This window comes from Drosophila takahashii, chromosome 3R (assembly GCF_030179915.1).
Source record: "Drosophila takahashii strain IR98-3 E-12201 chromosome 3R, DtakHiC1v2, whole genome shotgun sequence".
Classification (NCBI taxonomy): domain Eukaryota; kingdom Metazoa; phylum Arthropoda; class Insecta; order Diptera; family Drosophilidae; genus Drosophila; species Drosophila takahashii.
This window is the reverse complement of record NC_091681.1, coordinates 17,811,101-17,832,462: the sequence shown is the minus strand read 5'-3', so window position 1 is coordinate 17,832,462 and position 21,362 is coordinate 17,811,101. Positions and strand designations below refer to the sequence as shown.

At 45.9% G+C, this 21,362-nt stretch overlaps 3 protein-coding genes and 1 non-coding gene across 5 annotated transcripts; 2 read left to right on the top strand and 2 right to left on the bottom strand.

The window, feature by feature from the left end:
* The first annotated feature begins 494 nt into the window (after positions 1-494).
* On the top strand, positions 495-12,148 carry hyd (E3 ubiquitin-protein ligase hyd). The gene is made up of 19 exons (XM_070217653.1): positions 495-655; positions 1,451-1,648; positions 1,711-1,990; positions 2,055-2,272; positions 2,328-2,563; positions 2,619-2,809; positions 2,893-6,411; positions 7,028-7,172; positions 7,233-7,466; positions 7,526-7,998; positions 8,066-8,276; positions 8,332-9,102; positions 9,168-10,130; positions 10,202-10,278; positions 10,337-10,662; positions 10,726-10,932; positions 10,992-11,139; positions 11,199-11,429; positions 11,487-12,148. Exons 1-19 carry the CDS (start codon positions 594-596, stop codon positions 11,697-11,699), a joined length of 8,703 nt encoding a protein of 2,900 aa, XP_070073754.1. The 5' UTR covers positions 495-593; the 3' UTR covers positions 11,700-12,148.
* A 106-nt stretch (positions 12,149-12,254) lies between these two features.
* Positions 12,255-15,524, bottom strand: dmt (dalmatian). Of its 2 annotated transcripts, none has more exons than XM_070216126.1 (4): positions 15,384-15,524; positions 14,910-15,314; positions 13,119-14,845; positions 12,255-12,865 (listed from the first exon to the last, which is right to left on the bottom strand). In XM_070216126.1, the coding sequence occupies exons 2-4, from the start codon at positions 15,211-15,213 to the stop codon at positions 12,605-12,607; spliced, it is 2,292 nt and encodes a 763-aa protein (XP_070072227.1). In that variant the 5' UTR covers positions 15,214-15,314; positions 15,384-15,524; the 3' UTR covers positions 12,255-12,604. The 2 variants fall into 2 exon arrangements, with proteins under 2 accessions (XP_070072227.1, XP_017005043.2); XM_017149554.3 differs by having other exon boundaries at positions 14,910-15,295; positions 15,384-15,489.
* LOC123003052 (small Cajal body-specific RNA PsiU1-6) lies at positions 12,929-13,094 on the bottom strand. The gene has a single exon (XR_006412387.1). It is a non-coding gene; the product is annotated as a small Cajal body-specific RNA PsiU1-6 (non-coding RNA).
* Positions 15,525-15,822: 298 nt separating the features above from the next.
* On the top strand, positions 15,823-21,032 carry trbd (ubiquitin thioesterase trabid). The gene is made up of 9 exons (XM_017149555.3): positions 15,823-15,962; positions 16,908-17,069; positions 17,130-17,670; positions 17,728-17,935; positions 17,993-18,719; positions 18,976-19,220; positions 19,535-19,746; positions 19,812-19,960; positions 20,024-21,032. Exons 2-9 carry the CDS (start codon positions 16,942-16,944, stop codon positions 20,100-20,102), a joined length of 2,289 nt encoding a protein of 762 aa, XP_017005044.2. The 5' UTR covers positions 15,823-15,962; positions 16,908-16,941; the 3' UTR covers positions 20,103-21,032.
* Positions 21,033-21,362: the final 330 nt, after the last annotated feature.

Sequence of the window (21,362 nt, the reverse complement as noted above, 5' to 3'; positions counted from 1 at the left end):
AGTGTTAAGGTTTTCAGTTTTACTTTTGCTAAAAGAAGGAACTACTCCCAGGCGTAAGTAGGTAACGGTCATGTTTATCTCCAAGTTTCTGTATCGGTAATTATTTTTTCGGCCTTTGTGCTTTACTAACATTTTTATGTTTTTTTTTCAGATCAATATTGAAACTGAAAGCCATATAATAAAAAATGCTTTGCCACAAAACAATTCAACTCTTTTTTATTCAATGACCCTAAACAGATTAAAACATTTTTAGGTTAATAAAATGTAAAGCGTTGAATTAATTTTTGTTGGAAAGTTTATACATTTATTAGGGGGCATTCGATTTTCTAGCCCTCCTTTTAAATTAAAACTGTTGGTATTTTTCGGTATTTTGTGCGGTTTATTTTAACGGTCCAATATCTTAACATTTCTGTTAAAAAACACTGCACTTAACATTTTAGGGATGTGGAAACACCGATAGTCACATCGATGTTTTTAGACATCGATCCATCGGTGGTTCTATCGACGTTGCGCCACCTCTAGTCGATCAACGTTTTTTTGTGACATGAAAATTCAACGAGGACACTGTGTACATGAATAATTAAAAAATTAAAATGGTTTCCATGCAATTTGTTTTGCAACCGCTTCCGGGCTCGGACGACCAGTTCATTGAAAGGTAAATATACGGCTGGGGCTCCGCAATTACGCACATGTGAACGCGGAATTCCGTGTAATTGTGTACGTACGGCTGCATGTATTTGTTATGTGAAAATATGTAGGTACACAGGTATATGTGCACGCAGGAAGATATGTACATGGCCATTAACGCGAAATGTGAGCGCAGACACTGGCGGATTTGCCGCATCTAGTATTGTCCACGCGATTCTGTAAACATTGGCCATAGAATTTGCGAAATGCACTTGGCGACTCCCGATTTTCAGCCATTAATGTTCTAACACAGCCATATATGTATGTATGTTTGTGTGGGACATGTGAACTTTCGCTTGTGTGCGTTCATGTGCATACATGCTGATTAAATTGCCCACTTTTAACAAATAATTCCGAGTCTTAAATGTTTATAACATGTTCTGTATGGGAAGAGTACATAAATGACCATGTTTCCGGCAAACATTTAGTATTAACATATTTGCACATGGCTTTGTAGATATGTAAGACTTCTCTGAAAAGTGGTTCCACCAGCACATGGTAATGAAATGTAGTGTTTTTCCATAACCCACAAACTTTACACGCCAGAAACCCAACCACCGGCTTTGCCGTGGGCATTGTAATGTAAAATATATCCAAAAGTTGCGAATTTTCCAGCTGTCAGCCATAGCTTGTCTAAATAGTCTGGCAAGGCCGGAAATCAACCACATAAACGAACCCTAAAAGTAGGAGGTTTTTAACATGCCTGGACTTGCTTGAAAAAAATCCTATTCTAAAGAAAACATTATTTTTAATCTCTTTATAGAATTCGTGAAGTGTCGGAAAAAGTCAACAGATTTGGTTATGGTACCCATCGCATATTCGAGCAGTTGAAAATTCCGGTAAGGGAAGTGGTCATTGGACCCACGCACATTGGAGTTTTGCTGGAGGATGGAAAGGCGTTCCGCGTGTCATTTTCCATCAACTCGGAAAAACTTGACTTAACAAAACAGGACGCAAAATGGTAAGCAAAAATTATTCTTCTGCTTTATACATATATATACTTATTACGAGGTTTCTTTTAAGTTCCACAAGTGGTGGCGGCGGAACTGCCAGTGCCTCAAAAGCCCCCTCCTCCTCCCGACCGATGGCCCGGTCCAGGGCACGACTCCTGCGCGCCACAGGACGCTCCAGTTCCACCGGCCAGGGTTCCGGATCGCGCAGCACTGGCGTGATTATCGGCGGCAGCACATCGAGCCGACCCTTGGTCACAGTTCCGGCCACATATGTGCCGGAGGAGCTTATATCTCAGGCGGAGGTGGTTCTACAGGGCAAGAGCAGAAATCTCATTATTAGAGAGTTGCAGGTATGTCCCAAGAACACCAAACCCCATATAAGATGATGAAATAACAAAATCTTTCCTCTTACAGCGCACCAATTTAGATGTCAACTTAGCTGTGAACAATTTGCTTTCCCGCGACGACGAGGAAGCCGAAGATACCGAGGAGGGTGCCGATAACTACGTGCCTGAAGACCTTATCTCTCTGCTGGATAATGGCTTTAGCGGAGATAACAACAGCGTCATCATCGATCCCTCAGATGGTCTTTTTTCGGAGGAGATATTCAGCAATTACTCCAGCATTCGGAAGTAAGTGAAACCTTTGTTGTCTTTATCTATCCTAACTAATAATACCTTTTTCCAGCCTGCTGTTCGATCGCATTCGCAGTGAACGCAGTAATGCCAACGCAAATGCCGCAGATAGTAATCAATCGACCCGCTCCACAACTTCGGGCGCGGCTTTAACAGGCAGCAGTGGACTATCGGCTCAAATATCGGTTAACGCCGATCGGGAAGCCTTTAGCCGTTGGCGGGATCGTCAGTACTACGGACCACGACGCTGGATTAGCAAAGACGACTACACTTGGGAGAAGGATGCTGGTAAGTGTATGAAAAACGACCATCACTTCCGACACTGACCCACATTTCCGTACAGATTCAAAGAAAAAGGAGCCATCACCAATGCTTTCTCCCATATGGATATCGGAAGAACTGCAGCCATGGCCGGAGAAAAGTTCCGTAAGATTTAAGACCATAGGCGCCTTATACTCGGAGTTTATTGCCTTGTCGGAGAGCGGAGATTTATACCAGTGGCGTTGGGCGGATGCAGAGCCCTACAAGTCGGAGGTAAGTTAAGGAAATAAATATTAAAAAACCATCTCTAAGTTATTTACTTATCTAAACCATTAATTATTTGTTTTATTTTACAGACGGACAACGTTTATCATCCCAAAACGGCGGCCCTCAACATAACTGAAAAAGTGGAGCTCATTTCGGCCAACTTTATCAGATGTTCCGTGGTCACAGAAACCAATCGCGTGGCGACTTGGATGGACGAGCAGCTCGGTTACCTCGGTGCCAAGCTAGAGCACAATTCCTGCTCCTTCAACGAGTTTATATCGGACCCCATAACAAAGATCTATGTCTGCTCGCTGTACACGGTTGTCAAAACCGACAGCAACAACATCTACTGGTGGGGAGTGCTGCCGTTCGATCAACGACGTTACTTGTGGGACAAATTCCGGACAAAGACCAAGAAGCCCTTCAAGGTGGTGGCCACCGATATTAATGTGGGCGCTCAAGTGATAATGAAGAAGTGCCCCATCTATCAATCTGGATCCATCGGATTCACGTGTTCCAATGGCGTGCCGAAGGTTGGACAGCTTTTGAATTCGGTTTGGAACTTCACCGACGTGTGCCGCATGAAAATCATAAATATTAACACCAATTCCGGCGTGGACAAAACTCAAACAGCTGGCATTAACCTAAATGCCCATGGAATTGCACCGGATAAGGATGCGCCAAAGGCCACGACCATCCCAAGCACTGGAAGTAGCAAGAATGGGCAGTCCTTCTCAAATAGCAAGGAGTCGACGGATCGCATTGATATGCCACCTCCGCCGTCGCCGGCATCCAGCACTTGCAGCGACACAGGCAGCGTTACGTCGCACAAACGCACCAAGCGAGTGACCACAAAAGAGGATTCCAATGCCCCTCAGGAGGGCAGAAAGGATGAAGAGCTGTGGCAGCTGAAGGATGTGGTGTTTGTCGAGGACAAAGTGGGCCCAGTGGGCAAGGTTCTTAAGGTGGACGGTGACTTTGTGGCCGTACGATTTCCGGCAATGAATCCGGCAGCCGCTGCTGTTGCTGCTGCTGCTGCCGCCACCGCAAGCTCCTCCTCCAATGCAGCCTCCACATCCTCCTCGTCCTCCAAGGAGGAGGGCAAGGAGGACGACTGGCAGCAGTGTCGCCTGCTGCGTCGCGAAGATGTCCAGATATTCCGCACTGCTATGTCTACCCGCGGTCCCGACTGGCTGCAGAAGCAGCCAAAGAAGATCAACGTTGGTGCCGATGCCGCTGGCACCCAGTTGCTCACCCTGGCCGTGGACTCGCGCGGCATCCATGTGATCAAGAAGGTGCTGGGCAAAATCCACTATAGCCTTTACAACTTGTATAACAGCAAACAGGAACAGAATTGCCTGTTCCCCACGGACTGTGCCTCTTTTATTGGCTCCTCGCCCGCTAACATTTTAATGGCCTGCAACAACGACTGCAGCGGAAACAGCAGCACAATTGTGCTGAGGGATGGCAATGGAGCCTTGTACCCCCTGGCCAAGGATTGCCTCGGTTCGATCAAGGATCCCCAGTGGTTCGACCTTCCGCCGGTCAAGTCCATCACAATGTCCACCATATCGCTGCCTGCAATGCTCTCGGGCGTAAATCTAAAGTCGAAGGTGTGCATGACTGCACTGCTCTTCGACACGCAGAAACTGATGCCGCACATTCTGCGTTGCGATGTGAAGAATAGCTTTGCCGCCCTCAGCCGCTTGGAGAGGGAGGATCAGGCGGATACGGCTCTGGTCGTTGAAGAGCGTTGCGATGGAGCCCGAAACATATTCCACGCTTGTGTGATTATGTGTGCTCCGTCCTCGAACAAGGATTCACCACCAGACTCGCCTAGCGGTGGCGGTGTCGAGAAGAAGTCCCTGGCCGTGGGGCTCTCCGTGGCTCGCTCCATCCTGAGCAACAATGCCTTTGGAGCAAATGCGTCGTCGAGCAATGAAAACTCTAGCTTTGCCACCATGAGCTCTTCCGCCGCCGGAACCGCCGCTTCCTCGACCAGCAGGGATAGTCGAATCAACCTGCGCGACATGATGCATCGTCTGATAAACAGCGATCAAGCGGAACAGTCGGGCAGCCAGCCAATGGCCACGAACAACGAGGATCACGCCTACATCCCCTGGCCAGCTGAGGCTCCGGCTGCTAGCAATCTAAGTGCCAGCTCCTCGCAAAACATCGCGGACAGCATTGAAGATGATATCTCGAAGATAATTCCGTCCTCCTCGCAGAGTTCCATGCTCTCCGCCAACATCAAGTTGGGCTCCCCGAACTACACTTTCGACCTGGCCCAGCGCAGGGAGCATGCGCTACTGATCCTGCAGCAGATGTGCGTCAGTCCCGCCCTGCGTCCGTACCTCTACCAGATGCTGAGTACCAAGGACGCCCAGGGCCAGACGCCCTTCATGCTCTCCGTTTCCTGTCGCGCCTACGAGGCGGGCATCATACTGCTGAACACCATCCTCATGCTGGCCGAGCAGGATCCGCCGGTCAAGGAGGCCATGATCTTCCCCGCTGGTTCGCCAGCGGATCAGTCGCCTCTCCATGTCATCTGCTACAACGACACCTGCTCCTTCACATGGACGGGAGCCGATCACATCAACCAGAATATATTCGAGTGCAAGACATGCGGCCTGACTGGATCCCTATGCTGCTGCACGGAGTGTGCGCGCGTCTGCCACAAGGGACACGACTGCAAGCTCAAGCGCACGGCGCCAACTGCCTACTGCGATTGCTGGGAGAAATGCAAGTGCAAGGCCCTGATCGCTGGAAATCTCACCAAGCGCTTCGCGCTCCTCTGCAAGCTGGTCTCGTGCACGGATTTGGTCACGAAATTCAACTCGAAGGGCGAATCGATTCTACTGTTCCTCATCCAAACGGTGGGCCGCCAAATTGTCGAGCAGCGCCAGTATCGTTTTAACGTGCGTGTTCGTAATGTTGGCACCGCAGCCAGCGGAACGAACGGCGGAAGCAACACAGTGATATCCAATCGGAAGGCCTCTTCCGTGGACATGGATAGCGACATGCCGGACCACGACTTGGAGCCACCGAAGTTCGCTAGGAAAGCTCTGGAGCGACTGTTGATCGACTGGAATGCGGTGCGCTCGATGGTCATGAGCGGAGCGGAGAGAAGCGAGGTGAACGTGCCGAATGCGGCAGGTGGCGCATCCGAGAACTCCAACTCGGAAGGCTTCAACATGTTCATCCAGACGCAGCACGGTTCCACGCTCCTCGACAAGTTCACCCACAACCTGATTGTGAAATGCACTGGCGACCATCTGGACACCTTGCTGCTAACCCTGGTGCGGGAATTGCAGAACGTTAGCGTAGTCAATCGTTGCAAGGAGGCGGAGGAAGTGGCGCGTCGCTTTGTGCGCTCGGTGGCCCGCGTCTTTGTCATTTTCAACTTGGAGAAGCAGCCCAATCCGGAGAAGCGAAAGACTCACACCTCTTGCAACAAATACGTGCAGAGCTGTGTAAAAGTATTCCAGACGCTCCACAAGATTTCAATCGAGGAGTTGTGCGAGGTATCCGAAGCCCTTATCGCTCCAGTCAGGCTGGGAGTTGTGAGGCCCACTGCTCCATTCACAATGTCATCGTCGAATCTGGATGTACGTGTAAATATGAATAACATTTAGAAATTACGTGAAATTATTTTTATACCCGTTACTCGTAGAGTAAAAGGGCATATTGTATTCGTGCAAAAGTATGTAACAGGGAGAAGGAAGCGTTTCCAACCCTATAAAGTATATATATTCTTGATCAGGGTCACTAGTCGAGTCGATCTGTCTGTCCGTATGAACGCTGAGATCTCGGAAACTACAAAAGCTAGAAGGTTGAGATTTCCCACACATATTCTTGGGCTTCCTACGCAGCGCTAGTTTATTTCAGCCGAGCGCCACGCCCACAATCGCCCACTAACGATTTTAAAATGTGTCTGGCGCCCACACCCTTTAAAGATTTCCGAGAAGTATAAATGCAATTTTCTTGTGCATACTTATACCTACCGAAATGTAGAAGACATTTTTCAAATCGGACCATTCATTAAAAAGTTATGCGCAATCAAAAAAATGTTATATATCCATCTCCCTCACACTTTCTTTAGCCGAGTGACGGGTATTAGTCGGGAGACTATACCCGACTATAGCGTTCTCTCTTGTTTTATTGTTCCGAATTGTGGACAAGCTTCAAATCTCGAATAATCTAATGATTTCCATTTATTTTTAGAACTCTGACGATTTGTTCAGCGTGGATCCTTTGGCTCCCTCCAACGTGGAATCGCCTTCCGAGCAAATCCTGGGACACGATGCTGGAAACGATCAGAGCGCCAGTTTTAATATTCAACAAAACTACGATGTAGTTGCAATGGAAAGTAAGTATTTTTCATAAGTCAGTGATTTAAATTTTAATATTTTATTCAATTTAAAATCAGCTATACGCGACGCCTCCGAATCGGAAGAAGTTATAAACAGGGAAGCTAATTCCCACAATCAAGACGATGAGTTAATAGAAAATCAACGAAATGAGGACGGAATGCAGGATGATGAGAGCGATAATGACTTTACTTTCAATGACGCTGAGACTGAGTCGGACTCCGATGACAACCAAAGCAATCAAGAGGTGCAGAGGAGCGTCCAAGCGGGGGCCACAGTTGGCTCAGAAAATGGTGAGTTGTTAAATTATTTTGATCCAAAATATCTGTTAAAATTTCTTCTCTTTTTTTAGACATTGGAGTTCTGTTCCTAGAGGATGAATCGGGAGACTCGTCGGCTCAAGAAGAAGATGGTTCGGAGGATGGAGAATCCGACGACCACTCCGACGAGTTCAATTTCAATGATCAGCAGCTTGAACGTCGTAGCACAAACTCGAATGCTCGCAGCGATCTAGCGCCTCAAACGATGCAGTGGGCCATAAGGAACCGCGACACTGCCCGCTCATCCGTGAGGGTGCCCACCGGATCCAATTTGGTTTTCATTGACCCAATGGCGCTGCGCCGCTCCACTGTACCGGCCAGCACAACCGTCACCACTCCCTCGATTGAACCTCACACCATGGCGACAACGGCCAGCAACCTGGCAAGGGCATTCGGGATCACAATAAGACAGATCTCCGAGCTAATAAGCATTTTGTCGTACAACATAGTTAACGACATTGAAACATCATTGAAAATTCAAAGCGATGAGGCCATTGCAGTTCAAGTAAGTACCAAAACTTTCTCACCCTTGAACTTAATACTTAATTGAAATTGTAATTTTTATGATACAGGCATTTGTGGAAAAGCGTTTGAAGGCTACGTGGGATTGGATGTTCACGGTGATGGATGGAACCGAGGCACAGTTGAAGTTCGGTGCCTATTTGACTAACTACACCGATCCCAACCATCCGCTGCATCCGCTCAACCTTAGTGCCCAGGCATCGAGTAGCCAGACGCCCGCTCCTGCGACATCCTCGTCCGTTAGTGGTGTGAATATAATGGGTAGGTACCAAATAATGACTATTTATTATATCCTATTAAAATACAATTTTTAAAGGATCCAATTCACGTCGAGACTTCTTCACCTACTGTTTGTCCCTGATGCGTGCCCACACTTCTGAGCACAGAGATGCCCTGCCGGTGTTGGATATAACAGCTTTGCGTCACATTGCCTATGTGCTCGATGCCTTCGTTTACTATATGCGCAATGATACGGGCTTCTATGACAAACAAGACACCATTTCGGGCCGTATAAACAATCTCTCCCCCATGGTTGAGAGCTACGATACAGACGAAGAGTTGACCAACCTGGAAGATTTCAACGCCGACGTTCAGCCGTCTACCAGTAGCGTTCCTTCAGGAAGCCAGGGCACACGCCGACATGCATTCTTTGCGCGCTCGGAATCGACTCTAAGCTTGGGCTGCTCGGCGCCAGAAGGCTTCGATCTGCCACTGGATATGGCCATGCCCCTCGCCGATAAACCACACTTGCTGCAGCCGAATTCAAAGCGACAGGAGCTTTTCGCAAACCTACCGCTACTCGTGACCACGAGTGCAAGCAACAGCGCTCCCAATAGCAGCGGTGGCAGCATTTTTGATTACACACCCACAAGGCTGGGATTCTCGAATTCCTTGAAAAGGAACGAGCATGTTTATGAAACAGTGCCGGCCAAACAGTCTATGGAGGTAGTAATCAATATGGATACTAGTAAAGCGGGTGATGGAAATGTAACTTATAAGGCTGAGGGCTCTACGGACTCTAATATCTACGTACAGTTAAAGAAGAAGCAGGGCTCGGATGATTTCAAATCCCACAAAGAGGCTGATGGTGAGTAGAACTTATAGACCTGCAGGCTCCTAAATATTAACCAACATTTTCTCTTTAATTTACAGGTAATCACAGCAAGTACGATAAAGTGGTTCTAATGGAAACTGATGATATAAGCAGTCTGCCAAGTACCAGCAAGTCGACTGAAGCGTTAATGGCCACACGGCCGGAAGTGATCATTGCGCCAAATAAAGCCTCAGTGTCACCAGCGACTGCCGCCCGCAGCGTTATAGTTCTCGCAGGTGGCTCCTGTTTGAAGACGATCGATTCCGACTTGAACAATTTCTCGGCATCAAACTTATCGACCGGAGAGCAAGCTAAATGTGATAGCCATCATCAAAAGTCAACGCCGCACCACCCGTTAAGTTTTCCCGTTCGCGGTTCTCTGTTTTACCAAAGTAATTTTTCGGAATTGCCGTCGTGGAACTTTTTGCTAAGTCGCTGGAAGCTAACCCTGGATTTATTCGGTCGCGTCTTTATGGATGATGTGGGAATGGAGCACGGATCTGTGCTGCCGGAATTGCGCGGCTTTCCCGTCAAGGAGATGCGTTTCCGTCGTCACATGGAGAAATTGCGCAACGGACAACAGCGCGACCTGGTGCTTTGCAAGCTGGAGCGTAATCGTGAAAGCTTAATTGTTCAAACGTTCAAGGAACTGAATACCCAATTTGGCAACCAAAACCGGCGAACCCAGCCACCCATTACATTCAACCGAGTAAAGGTGACATTCAAGGACGAGCCGGGCGAGGGATCCGGAGTGGCGCGCAGCTTCTACACGTCGATCGCAGAGGCATTGCTGGCCAGTGCTAAGATTCCGAACCTGGAATCCGTTCAGGTGGGCACCAGCCACAGCAAGTACGGAGTGCCCTTCTCGAGCATCCTGCGCAGCAGAACGGTATCGGGCTCTAGTCGTGATCAGTCCACCCTGCAGAGGCGTGGCACCAGCAGCAAAATATTGTGGCGTTCGGCTCGCGAGAGAAAGGCATTGAATTTGGATGCCAGACCGTACACCCCAATTAATAATTCAGGTATGGGCTATAGGAATGAACAACATACAACTTATTAATTACAAATAACTATCTTTGAATGTACAATTTAGATAATGCAATGCCGGAAGGCGTGAATGATCATTTGTCTGTCCACCTACAACAAATTGGAGAGCGTCTTTACCCTAAGGTAAGGCATGGAAACCGATCAGTGTTCAAGTCATTAACTTTTTTACATTGCTCAACAGATCCACTCGATAAACCAAACACATGCACCGAAGATAACAGGAATGCTGCTGGAGATACCCACGCCACAGCTTCTGTCCGTGATTTCCTCAGATGAGACACTGCGTCAAAAAGTTAACGAAGCGATAGAAATTATCACATTCAAACTCAAATCTGAGGCCAGTGCACAAAGTAGCCAACCAAAAAAATCACCATCTGTAGTGCTGGTCGAGCCGGTAGATGACGATAATGAGCCATTATTTTACTCGCCGGGAAAGCGGGGCTTTTATACACCGCGCCAAGGCTTTGCATCATTCGAGCGCATTAATGCATTTAGAAATATTGGAAGGTAAATAAGTCGTGTGCGTTTTAATCTACGTATTGCAAATTACATTTTGCTCTTTTCCTATAGACTTATTGGACTTTGTCTACTGCAAAATGAATTGCTTCCACTGTTCCTGCAAAGACATGTATTAAAATACATTCTTGGGCGTAAAATTAAGTTCCACGATCTGGCATTTTTCGATCCAGCACTGTACGAATCTTTTAGGCAAATTATTCAAAATGCCCAAACAAAAGAAGGCGAAGAAACCATTAACCGAATGGAGCTATGCTTTGTGTAAGTTAATTTACTTTACTTTAATCATATTATATGCATTAATTAACGTCTTATTTTAGGATTGACTTGATGAAGGAGGAGGGCTGTGGTAACAGAGAGCTTATCCCAGGAGGGCGCGAAGTTGCGGTCACCTCGAGTAACATATTCGAGTACATCAGACGCTATACAGAATATAGACTAATCAAATCCCAAGAAAAAGCACTTGAGGTATGCTGAAATATTTAGTAAAAATTATTTTGCAATATTAAATGTTTAACTATTTACAGGCATTGAAAGACGGAGTTTTCGACGTCCTGCCCGATAACAGCATGAATAGCTTAACCGCTGAGGATTTGCGTCTGCTGCTGAACGGTGTCGGTGATATAAATGTTTCAACATTAATTTCATACACTACCTTTAACGACGAATCTAGCGAGGGTCCGGATAAACTTTTAAAATTTAAGAAATGGTTTTGGAGTATTGTTGAGAAAATGAATATCTTGGAACGCCAAGACTTGGTAAGATGCTTTGCTAAACAGTTTAAAAACAGATTTAATAGCCGGGGATTATTTTAGGTGTACTTCTGGACCGGATCGCCTGCGCTTCCAGCTTCGGAGGAGGGATTCCAACCATTGCCATCTGTCACCATTAGACCTGCGGATGACTCTCATCTACCGACTGCGAATACTTGTATATCTCGGCTGTATATCCCCCTGTACTCCAGCAAATCAATTTTACGCAGTAAAATGCTGATGGCCATTAAATCCAAAAACTTTGGATTTGTATAAGCAAGCGATTGGAACACTTTCCTATGTGTATAAGCATCAAATTCATTTCTTAATTAACTTAAGTTTTTTCTGAGTTTTGACTTGTCATATTTAACCATACCATTCCCATTTTGGATTATCTATTGTTTTAAATTTTGTTCGAATTTGAATCAATTTTTACGTAACGTTATTCAAAGAGAGATTGGCGCGGGTCATGACGGTTGTCAAGTAAGACCTAACCTTGTAGTAAAAATATGAAATTTCCAAACAATAAATATAACCAAGAAAACGGCCAATTAGGTATTAGGAAGCCTATGTTTTAATTATTAAACTTTTAAATAAAATATGTTTTCTAAAGTATGACTTATGCACATGTATATTTATCGATATCGATTCAATAGAAATTTGAAGAAATAAACAATAAAAATAAGTCCACCTTATGGAAATTATGTATGATATAAAATTAACAGGTATTTTATTTGGTGGTTACGAATTTTAGCTGCAATAGTTTAGTCATCCCGTTTAATTTTGGAATTCCCATCCAAATCAGAAAAAAAATAAAGAAATATATATGACTTGTTTTTTTAAATAAATTATTTAATGTTTATTTTTAAAATTTATACATTTTGGTGCAGTATTCTGTTTGTGCATAATATCGAAATCCAAACCATGCTCTTGATAATAGGAATACCAGTTCAATTTTAACTAGTATTGCATAAAGTGCATTCGAGACACTTAGTACGGTTACAATATTTATAAGTAATTCATTTTAGACTATTGGTCCTAACATATTATTCAGGAAACCTAATCTTCCCATACTTCTAGACAAAACAATAAGATACACTCACAAGTGTTAAAAAAAGAAAGAAAACTAAATTAAAATCGACAATACTTTCCCCTAAAAATGAAATAAAAACAGGCAATGGTTATTCGATGATCACTGGGAATTTTTCCACTTCCTCACACTCCCTGTTGAAACTGGTGATGTACTCCTGCAATTTAGCCTCGTGCTCCACATCCCTACGCGGTCGTTTACTCTGCGGTTGCTTCTTCTGCGGAGAACTGAAGTTATTATCGTGCGAGTCCTGCTCGTCCTCGTCCTCAGATTCACTCTCTATGTACAACATCTGCACTCGCTTCTTTCGCTTGCGCTGTGGACGCTCCCTCACGTATGTTCGCCTTGGTTGCTAGAATGAAAGCAATTGGAAAAGGGATTAGTTAGAAAAAGATACTTTCTGATTTCAGTTTATTTTGTGCGAGCTGCTTACTACCGTTCAAAGATAGGCTTAAATCTTTGCGGCCCTGTTAGCTCAACTGAGATCGTTAACATGTCTCAGTTTGGTATTAATCTAGCGCAATTTCTATTTGGTTTGTGTCTGCATTTAATTTGCAATGTCGACGCTTTTCCAGCGCTGAATCTAAATTATAACTAAATCTTACCTTTTCGTCAAACGTTTTCTCCGGATCGACTTGGACATCCCTAAACAATCCCATGGTTTCCCTTGCAGGCAGTGCAGCTCGTCGCCTTCGTGGTGGTGTGGGCTCCGCAACCATTGTGGAGCAAAACACATCTCTGATATCCGGGTGCTTGAATTGCCTTTCTCCCAAGCAATCGCCCTGCAGCGAGTAGGTTGACACTTGCGGTAGCTCCCCATCACGGGGTCGCAGCTCAGCCAGTCGATGGAGTTTATCATGCAGTGTCACGTTTTGACTCGAAGCTCTGGAGGCGGGAGCCAAAACTTCGCTTTCAGTGATGAATTCCTCAAATCCAAAAAGATTTCGTGGGCTTTTTCTCGATGCATCTTCACATGGCAATATTTCATTCGCTGGAGAAGCGGTCGCTTCTGAATGAGTAGATTCTCTTGCTTCCGTTGATTTACTAGCTGCTGTATCTTCACTGGGCAAAATCTCGTCGAAGCCAAAAAGATTCGCACGCGTTTGGCTGCGCTGTGCTGGTGATGCATTCTGCGCTTGGTTATTAGAAACTCTAGTGGAAGAGATTTCTTTCGAGGGAGTTGTTGGCACATTCTTCTTCCATGACGGCAGCGTCACCACCTCCAAAATGTTTATGTCCTTAAAGGGCGTGCGCTTCTTCAGCGTTCTCCGTGGATTTGGTAGGTGCACAAAGTTCTCGGCATTCTCTGCGTTTTCCTGGTCATCGAGTGTCATCGATTTGCTAGCAGTGGCAGGCGGTCGATTCTCTTCGTTCGAGTCGTTCGCACTTGAGTCATGACTTTGCTCGTGCAAAGGCGGACAAATGGACTCCTCGGATCGCTCCGCCTGGACATCCGGTACATAGACATGCCGTCGCCGCATGTGATCACTGGAATACGAGGGCAGCTGGGAGGTGTTGAAGCCGAACATGAAGGTATTTGGCATTGGCGACTCGTCGGAAACGCGCCAAGGGGATGCCGCTCCCGCCGCCGGAGACTGGCGGGTAATAGGCGATATTGCAGTGGCTGTGATGTTCGCTTCTGGTACCGGTGGCACCTTGCGATTCAGCGGTGTGCTAACCAACTGGCGCGCCATGTTGATGAGCTCACGACGTCTGTCTGAGGGCTTTTTCGGATTCTGCGCCTGCGTCTGATTGAGCATCACGGATCGGGCCAAATTACTGTAGGCTCCATCGTGGGCTTGCCTGGAAGTACTTGGCTCGACGTGCACCTGAACGGGCACCTCAATGGGCTCCATGCAAGGAGCATATGCATCCGAATCATTGCTACAATCCTCCTCGGGCTCGTAAATAGGAGACAAAGCGCGTGATGGCTTCTGCATGCGGGGTTCTATGATCTTCGGAACATTCTGGACTGGCTCTTGGGGCTCCGCGTCTTTCAGCGAACACTTCTTCCGCCTGCCCACAGGTCGTGGCTTCTTTCTTATTGTTTTGGCCCTTGTTTTGCCCGAAGTCGAGCGCACCATCACGCAGGCCTTGCCATCCTTGACCAGACGCTTAACTATGTCCGCGGCGGGATCCTCCCGGTTGTTGTCATCCTCGATCTGGGATTGCGAGAGGAAATCGAAGACATTGCGGGTCACCGAGGAGCGCGTTCTCGTCGGCGGCTGATCTCGGTGGAAGAAGCGCGATGGCTTTTTGGGGGAAACCTCTGCCGCTGGTTTCCTGGGGCTGATATTCCTCAAGCGTACGCGACAGGGTGATATTTTTTGTTCTAGAAATCGTAGAGGGTTTAAACATATTATTACCCATATATTACCCAAATAACGCCCACTTACCTGCCGCCTTCTGCTTGGCAACTCTGTCTTTCCTTTTGATCTGTACCTTCGGCGGAACGTACATCGTCGAATTGCGAGCCGGCTCAAAGGCGCTGGTGTCCACATCTTGCGCAGCATTCGGAGATTCCTCCGGCAGCTTAATGCGCCTTATTCTTACCATGCATTTTTTGAGGGAGCGCTGGGGCTCCGCTATGACGGCCAAAATGGCTTCGTCCGATAGTTTCTTACCGCGCAGGCGATTGCGTCTTGTACTGGTCGCTGCATCCGAGGTCACAACGGGCGGCGCTGCCCGTGTTTTAACCATTATTTTATCGTCGCAATTTGTTTACCAGATGAAATTCGTGTACAGCTCCCGCCATTTTACTCAATAGTACCTTTTGCCGATCCTTTAAAAATACCATGACCCTTAGTGAGACGGTGGAGAACTTGGCTAGGAGATATGGTCACACTCTACCCAAGACCAAAACAACTCACCAGGGATGGATCACTACATTTGCAGTGTGACCGTTTGTGGTGTTACACTTTACGGTAAGCACTCTCCAACACTGGATAGAGACCAGATGATTGGCCTCGCAATAATGTAAAAACAACATAATAATTAATTTCCAAATAATCCAAATTCCAAATTCCTTGCACTACGAACCGCCGTGCGTGTGTGTGTCGCTGTGATAGTGTCCGCGGATTTTCGTGTTTCGCCCCGCGTCCGAACAACTGCAACCGAGAAATAGGCAGGAGAAAAGAAGGAAAAACCCCCGAAACTGAAAATCGAGTGAAAGTTTTTCACGTCTTTGTTTTGTAATTATTGTGATTTTCCTGCCTGCCAGCCCGCATTACTGGCAATATTGGATCGACATTGAGGGCCATAACGACGCTGCTGCGGGCGCGGGTGGCTGCTGACGGCGATTATAGCGATATATAGCTATTACAGCGCTCGCGGGCCGATTTCTTGGCCCTATTGTGATTGTGACAGCGCCAGTGTTATATATTTAAATCGACTCGATTCGTCGCGTTTTCTGGGACTGCTGCAAAAGGCCTTGCGAATTTCTGCGCCAGGTACTGTGGGAAGACGGCGGTTGGTTGGGATGTATGGGATGGCATGGGGCGAATCCCAATAAGAAACTAGCGCGAAAAACCCCCCCCTCGTACATACATACCTACATACACTGCACGCGATACATACCGTACATACACGAGCGAATAATGGCAACAAACAATTGCGAGCAGCGACCCAGTAGTAGCACCACTACCTCTATACCCACCGTACCACTACCAGACCCAATCCAATCCAATCCATTCCCAGAGACCGAAGGCTGACTGTGACGTGGGAACTGGGGGAACGGAACGTAGAACGGAGCCAAGGCAGATGTATCTGTATCTGTGGATGTATCTGCGAATTATGTCTCAGGGTCAAGGACACTGTTTCTGCCTCGCTAACCGTTGTTTGACCTTATTAACAAGTTGGGAGCGCCGCTGGTGGGACACCGAAGATAGAATACCCTCTTCATAAAATTCATGCTTGGAAAAATAAGTCAAATTTCTTTTCAATACTCTCTAATATAAGAAAGTTAGTTTGCTATATAGGTTTTCAAATATCTTACTTTCTAAGTGGACAATCCTATATTTTGTAGTTCCAAAAGGAAGACAACTTTACGATATTACGAGTAAAATACTTTTAAATATCTTAGGACATCGTAATAAGAAGACCCCTTCGTTAAGCATAGCTAGTTTAGGAATTTATTTATTTTATTTATATTTTTTATATGTCAAGTAGTTAACTATTGATCAAACTTTTTGACTTGACTTATAAGCCTAATTAGCAACAATATTTATTAAAAAGAAAATATTTCAAAGAGAAAACGACAGGCAGGTGAATAGACCAAGTTGACTAATAAAAAAAGTAAATAATATTTAAGATTACTTTTTACAAGTCCCATAGACATTGCTAAAATTCCCTTAATATGCCAAATTATTCAACGTACGATCCCTTTCCTTTCACAGAGCAACTGCATCGGCTGGCTCCGCGCACAAAACGATGTGCGATACCAAAGACGATGCGCAGAAATGGAAATGTGAAATTTGCACCTACGAGAACTACCCATCCTCGCTGAAATGCACCATGTGCCAGGCGTCGAAGCCGCTGCTCAACGAGGACATCTTTCGGTGAGGCAATTCTAACTAGCTTTCAATCAATTGGTTATCCAATATCCTCTTTTTTTACAGCCTGAGTCCCGCCCAGGAGAGCAGCTGCGTGGCGGAGGAGGCCGCCGCCGTAGAACCGCCCACACCCTCGTCCACGTGCTACTCGCTCCAGCCGCCGAACCAGGCGCGTCAGAGCAACGTGGCGGACAGCGAAAAGTGGCCCTGCAAGGTGTGCACCTATCTCAACTGGCCGCGCAGCCTGCGCTGCATCCAGTGCTGCACGAAGCGCGGCGGCGAGGCCATCGAGCGGGGCAACAGGGACAAGGATAACGAGGCTGGCGAGGCGCTGCAGGCTCTGCGCATCAGCGGATCGGATGAGAACCTGGCCAAGAAGCCGGCCCAGCTCATCGGGGCCACGGCCTCCAATCGCTTGAGTTTGGAGTCCGGCATCGATGATGCCACGCACCTGAACAATCTCGCCAATGCATCCCACAACCGACAGCCTGTCCACCAGCAGCAGATGCAGATGCAGCTCCAGCTGCAGCCGCAGCAGCAGCGGGAATCCTCCTCCTCCGCCGCCGTCCCGCAGAAGCAGTGCTATGTGGCCAAGTGGGCGTGTAATGTAGGTTCCTCTCTGTCTAAGTAGCTACCACACATTACAATTCTGTATCTTCCTTAGTCGTGCACCTATGAAAACTGGCCGCGAAGCATCAAGTGCTCGATGTGCGGCAAGACGAGGGAGCGGGAGATCAGTGGCTCGCTGAACGACTTGCATGCCTCCTCCAGTTTAAACAGCCAGGAGGAGCAGCAACAGCAACAGCAGCAGCAAAACGTGGACACCGTCAGCGTCAACAACTCATTCAATAAGAAGCACATTTACCAACTGGGTAGGGGTTCTCATTATGATTCCCTTTAGAAAAGAGTAATAGCTTAAATTTCTTCAGGTTCCTCGGAAACCATCAACAACTGTGATACGCTGCAGGAGCGGCAGGAGCGCCGCCAGCGTCAAATCCGTCGCCAGGTGGACTGGCAGTGGCTAAACGCCTGCCTGGGCGTCGTGGAGAACAACTACAGCGCCGTGGAGGCGTACCTCTCCTGCGGCGGTAATCCCGCCCGCTCGCTGACCAGCACCGAGATCGCCGCTTTAAACCGCAACTCGGCCTTCGATGTGGGCCACACCCTGATCCATTTGGCCATTCGTTTCCATCGCGAGGAAATGCTACCCATGCTGCTGGCCCAGATCTCCGGCTCGGGTCCGGGCATCAAGCGTGTGCCGTCCTACGTGGCTCCCGATTTAGCAGCCGATATCCGGCGCCACTTTGCCAACACCCTGCGACTGCGCAAGTCCGGCCTGCCCTGCCACTATGTGCAGAAGCACGCCACCTTCGCCCTGCCCGCCGAGATAGAGGAGCTGCCCATTCCCATACAGGAGCAGCTCTACGACGAGCTGCTCGATCGCGACGCCCAGAAGCAGCTGGAGACGCCGCCGCCGGCTCTCAATTGGTCGCTGGAGATCACCGCTCGTCTCAGCTCGCGGATGTTCGTCCTGTGGAACCGCAGCGCCGGCGACTGCCTCCTCGACTCGGCCATGCAGGCCACCTGGGGCGTCTTCGATCGCGACAATATCCTGCGGCGGGCACTCGCCGACACACTGCACCAGTGCGGTCACGTGTAAGTGGATCTATATTGTGTTTAACTTATTTATTTTTTATTTATTTATGTAAAGCAAACTTAAAGTTAAAACTATAAGCTAATTAAGATTAAGGTGTCGAATTAGATACATTTTTATTTTTACAATTGTGAATCTAGATTTTAAGCTTAATTTGGGCTTTTTCAAGCTGCCTAATTAGATACATTGTTATTTATTACTCGAATTAAGATCAATTTATTTATCTTATAACCTAAAATCCTTGCCATTTTATTGCAGTTTCTTTACTCGCTGGAAAGAGTATGAGATGCTGCAAGCTTCAATGCTTCACTTTACCTTGGAGGACTCGCAATTCGAGGAGGATTGGAGTACCCTGCTGTCGCTGGCCAGCCAACCAGGTTCGTCCCTGGAGCAGCTGCACATCTTTGCGCTGGCGCACATTCTTCGACGACCGATCATCGTATACGGCGTGAAGTACGTTAAGAGCTTTCGGGGCGAGGACATTGGATATGCGCGTTTTGAAGGTGAGTTATTATTAATTTCTGATTGACTAAATTGGCCTTGAATATCCCTGTTCAACTCCCAAAACCCTATCCATATTATCTCAAATCCTAATTTAATCAATACCCAGAAAATTATACCCTTCCTTAATAACTGCTACATACTATATAAGATATACAAAAAATCTGTAAAATATAATAAAAATAATAATCACAACTACTAAACTACAATAAGCGAGCTTAAGGCCTCTAAAATAAAACCACTGTTAGATTATAGTTTTTAACTATAAGTTAGTATTGAATAATAATAATAATAACATCCCTGTTCTACTTTCTAGGTGTCTATTTGCCTTTGTTCTGGGATCAAAACTTCTGCACCAAGTCACCGATAGCACTCGGCTATACGCGCGGCCATTTCAGCGCCCTGGTGCCCATGGAACCATTCACTCGCATCGATGGACGACGCGACGACGTGGAGGATGTGACCTACCTGCCGCTGATGGACTGCGAGCTGAAACTATTGCCCATACATTTTCTCACACAGTCCGAGGTGAGCGAAAAGAGATATTATTGCTGTATCATAACTCATTTAAACTATTATTTGCTACCTTTTAGGTGGGCAACGAGGAGTCAATGATGCGCCAATGGCTGGACGTGTGCGTAACCGATGGAGGACTACTGGTGGCGCAACAGAAGCTCAGCAAACGTCCCTTGCTGGTCGCCCAGATGCTGGAAGAGTGGCTGAATCACTACCGCCGCATTGCGTAAGCATGACTTGAATTTCTGTCAAAATATACCTCCTAATTAATCTGTGACATGTCTTGCAGACAAGTGATAACGGCGCCCTTCATTCGTCGCCCCCAGATCACACATTACTCCAGTGATGGCGACTCGGATGAGGAGTAGATTACCCAGTTTCAGATTAGATATCTGCGCATATTATTGAATATCCTTATTTTATACTTTTGGCGATCGGTAGCAGATGTTGAGACGAGGGGAACATGTGCAGATCATCCTACACACTTGCACTCGCAGTTAGCTAAAGGAAACTATATAGAGAATACATATGCATATATGCAAGCAGTTGAAAAGTTGTAGTTGTAACTAAATTGAAAGCAAACTAAAGGTTAAGCAGCAAAGTACGAAAATAGATCGATCGACATATGTATATCATATCCGTTCCCAATTCAACGTTCGTTGATTTTAGTCAAATTTATTCACACTGGGTCGTCCGTCGAGGCATTGTAGACCGTATAGTAACGAAATTGAAGCTAAACACTGGTAGATCTAATTACACTCACATCTGAAACAATCCATTAAGTGAATACGTGGCCGAAAGGCAGAAGAGAATATACAATGTACGCGCTAGTTAATGTGAATAACCACGAATCCCTCGACTGCGGGCTTAAATTATTACAAATCTCAATGTACTATTAAATTTTAAATGGGTGGCAATTACAGAACATAATTATGCTGCGGGTGAATATGGAGGCGTCATTGAAATGTTTATTGATAGTTTTTAAAACACTTTTTGGAATTATTATGAATCATTACACATTCATGCCTATAAATATAATATATATAATTATATAACATATATAGAAATCCTATGGTTCTAGAAAGTTGAACAAAGGGCCAATAACATAATGAATTTTATTCTAACTGTATTATAAATGGAATTTTATCTCATTATTATTTTTGTTAGTAATGTTATTACAATTATTATTATTACTACCTTCTAAGAAAGCTTATTGTGCAAATGTACACGCAAAACGCATAAAAAAGAAATCACTTATTTAAATAAAAGTTTTAAGTAAAGATTCAAACGGAAACGAATGTCTAAAGATTATTTCTTTTAAATAAAGGCAGATCATTTAAACTCAGTCTTTCTTATAACTTTAAGTCAATTGGTTTAATTTATTTTCTAGGATTAGATGTTGCATATAGGTAGGTTCTTCAAAGAACCATAATTTTTTAAAAATAGTAGTTACTGAAGAAAAAGAAATTGTATTACAAAGACAGAAAAATCTAAGAAAGTTATAAAAGTAAGTCATTTTGTATATCATTTTCTTTTCTTTTTTTAGTCGTAGTCAACATTTTTGATTACATATTAGCAACTTAATGTGAATCTAACTTTTTTATTATTATTTATAATTACGTATACGT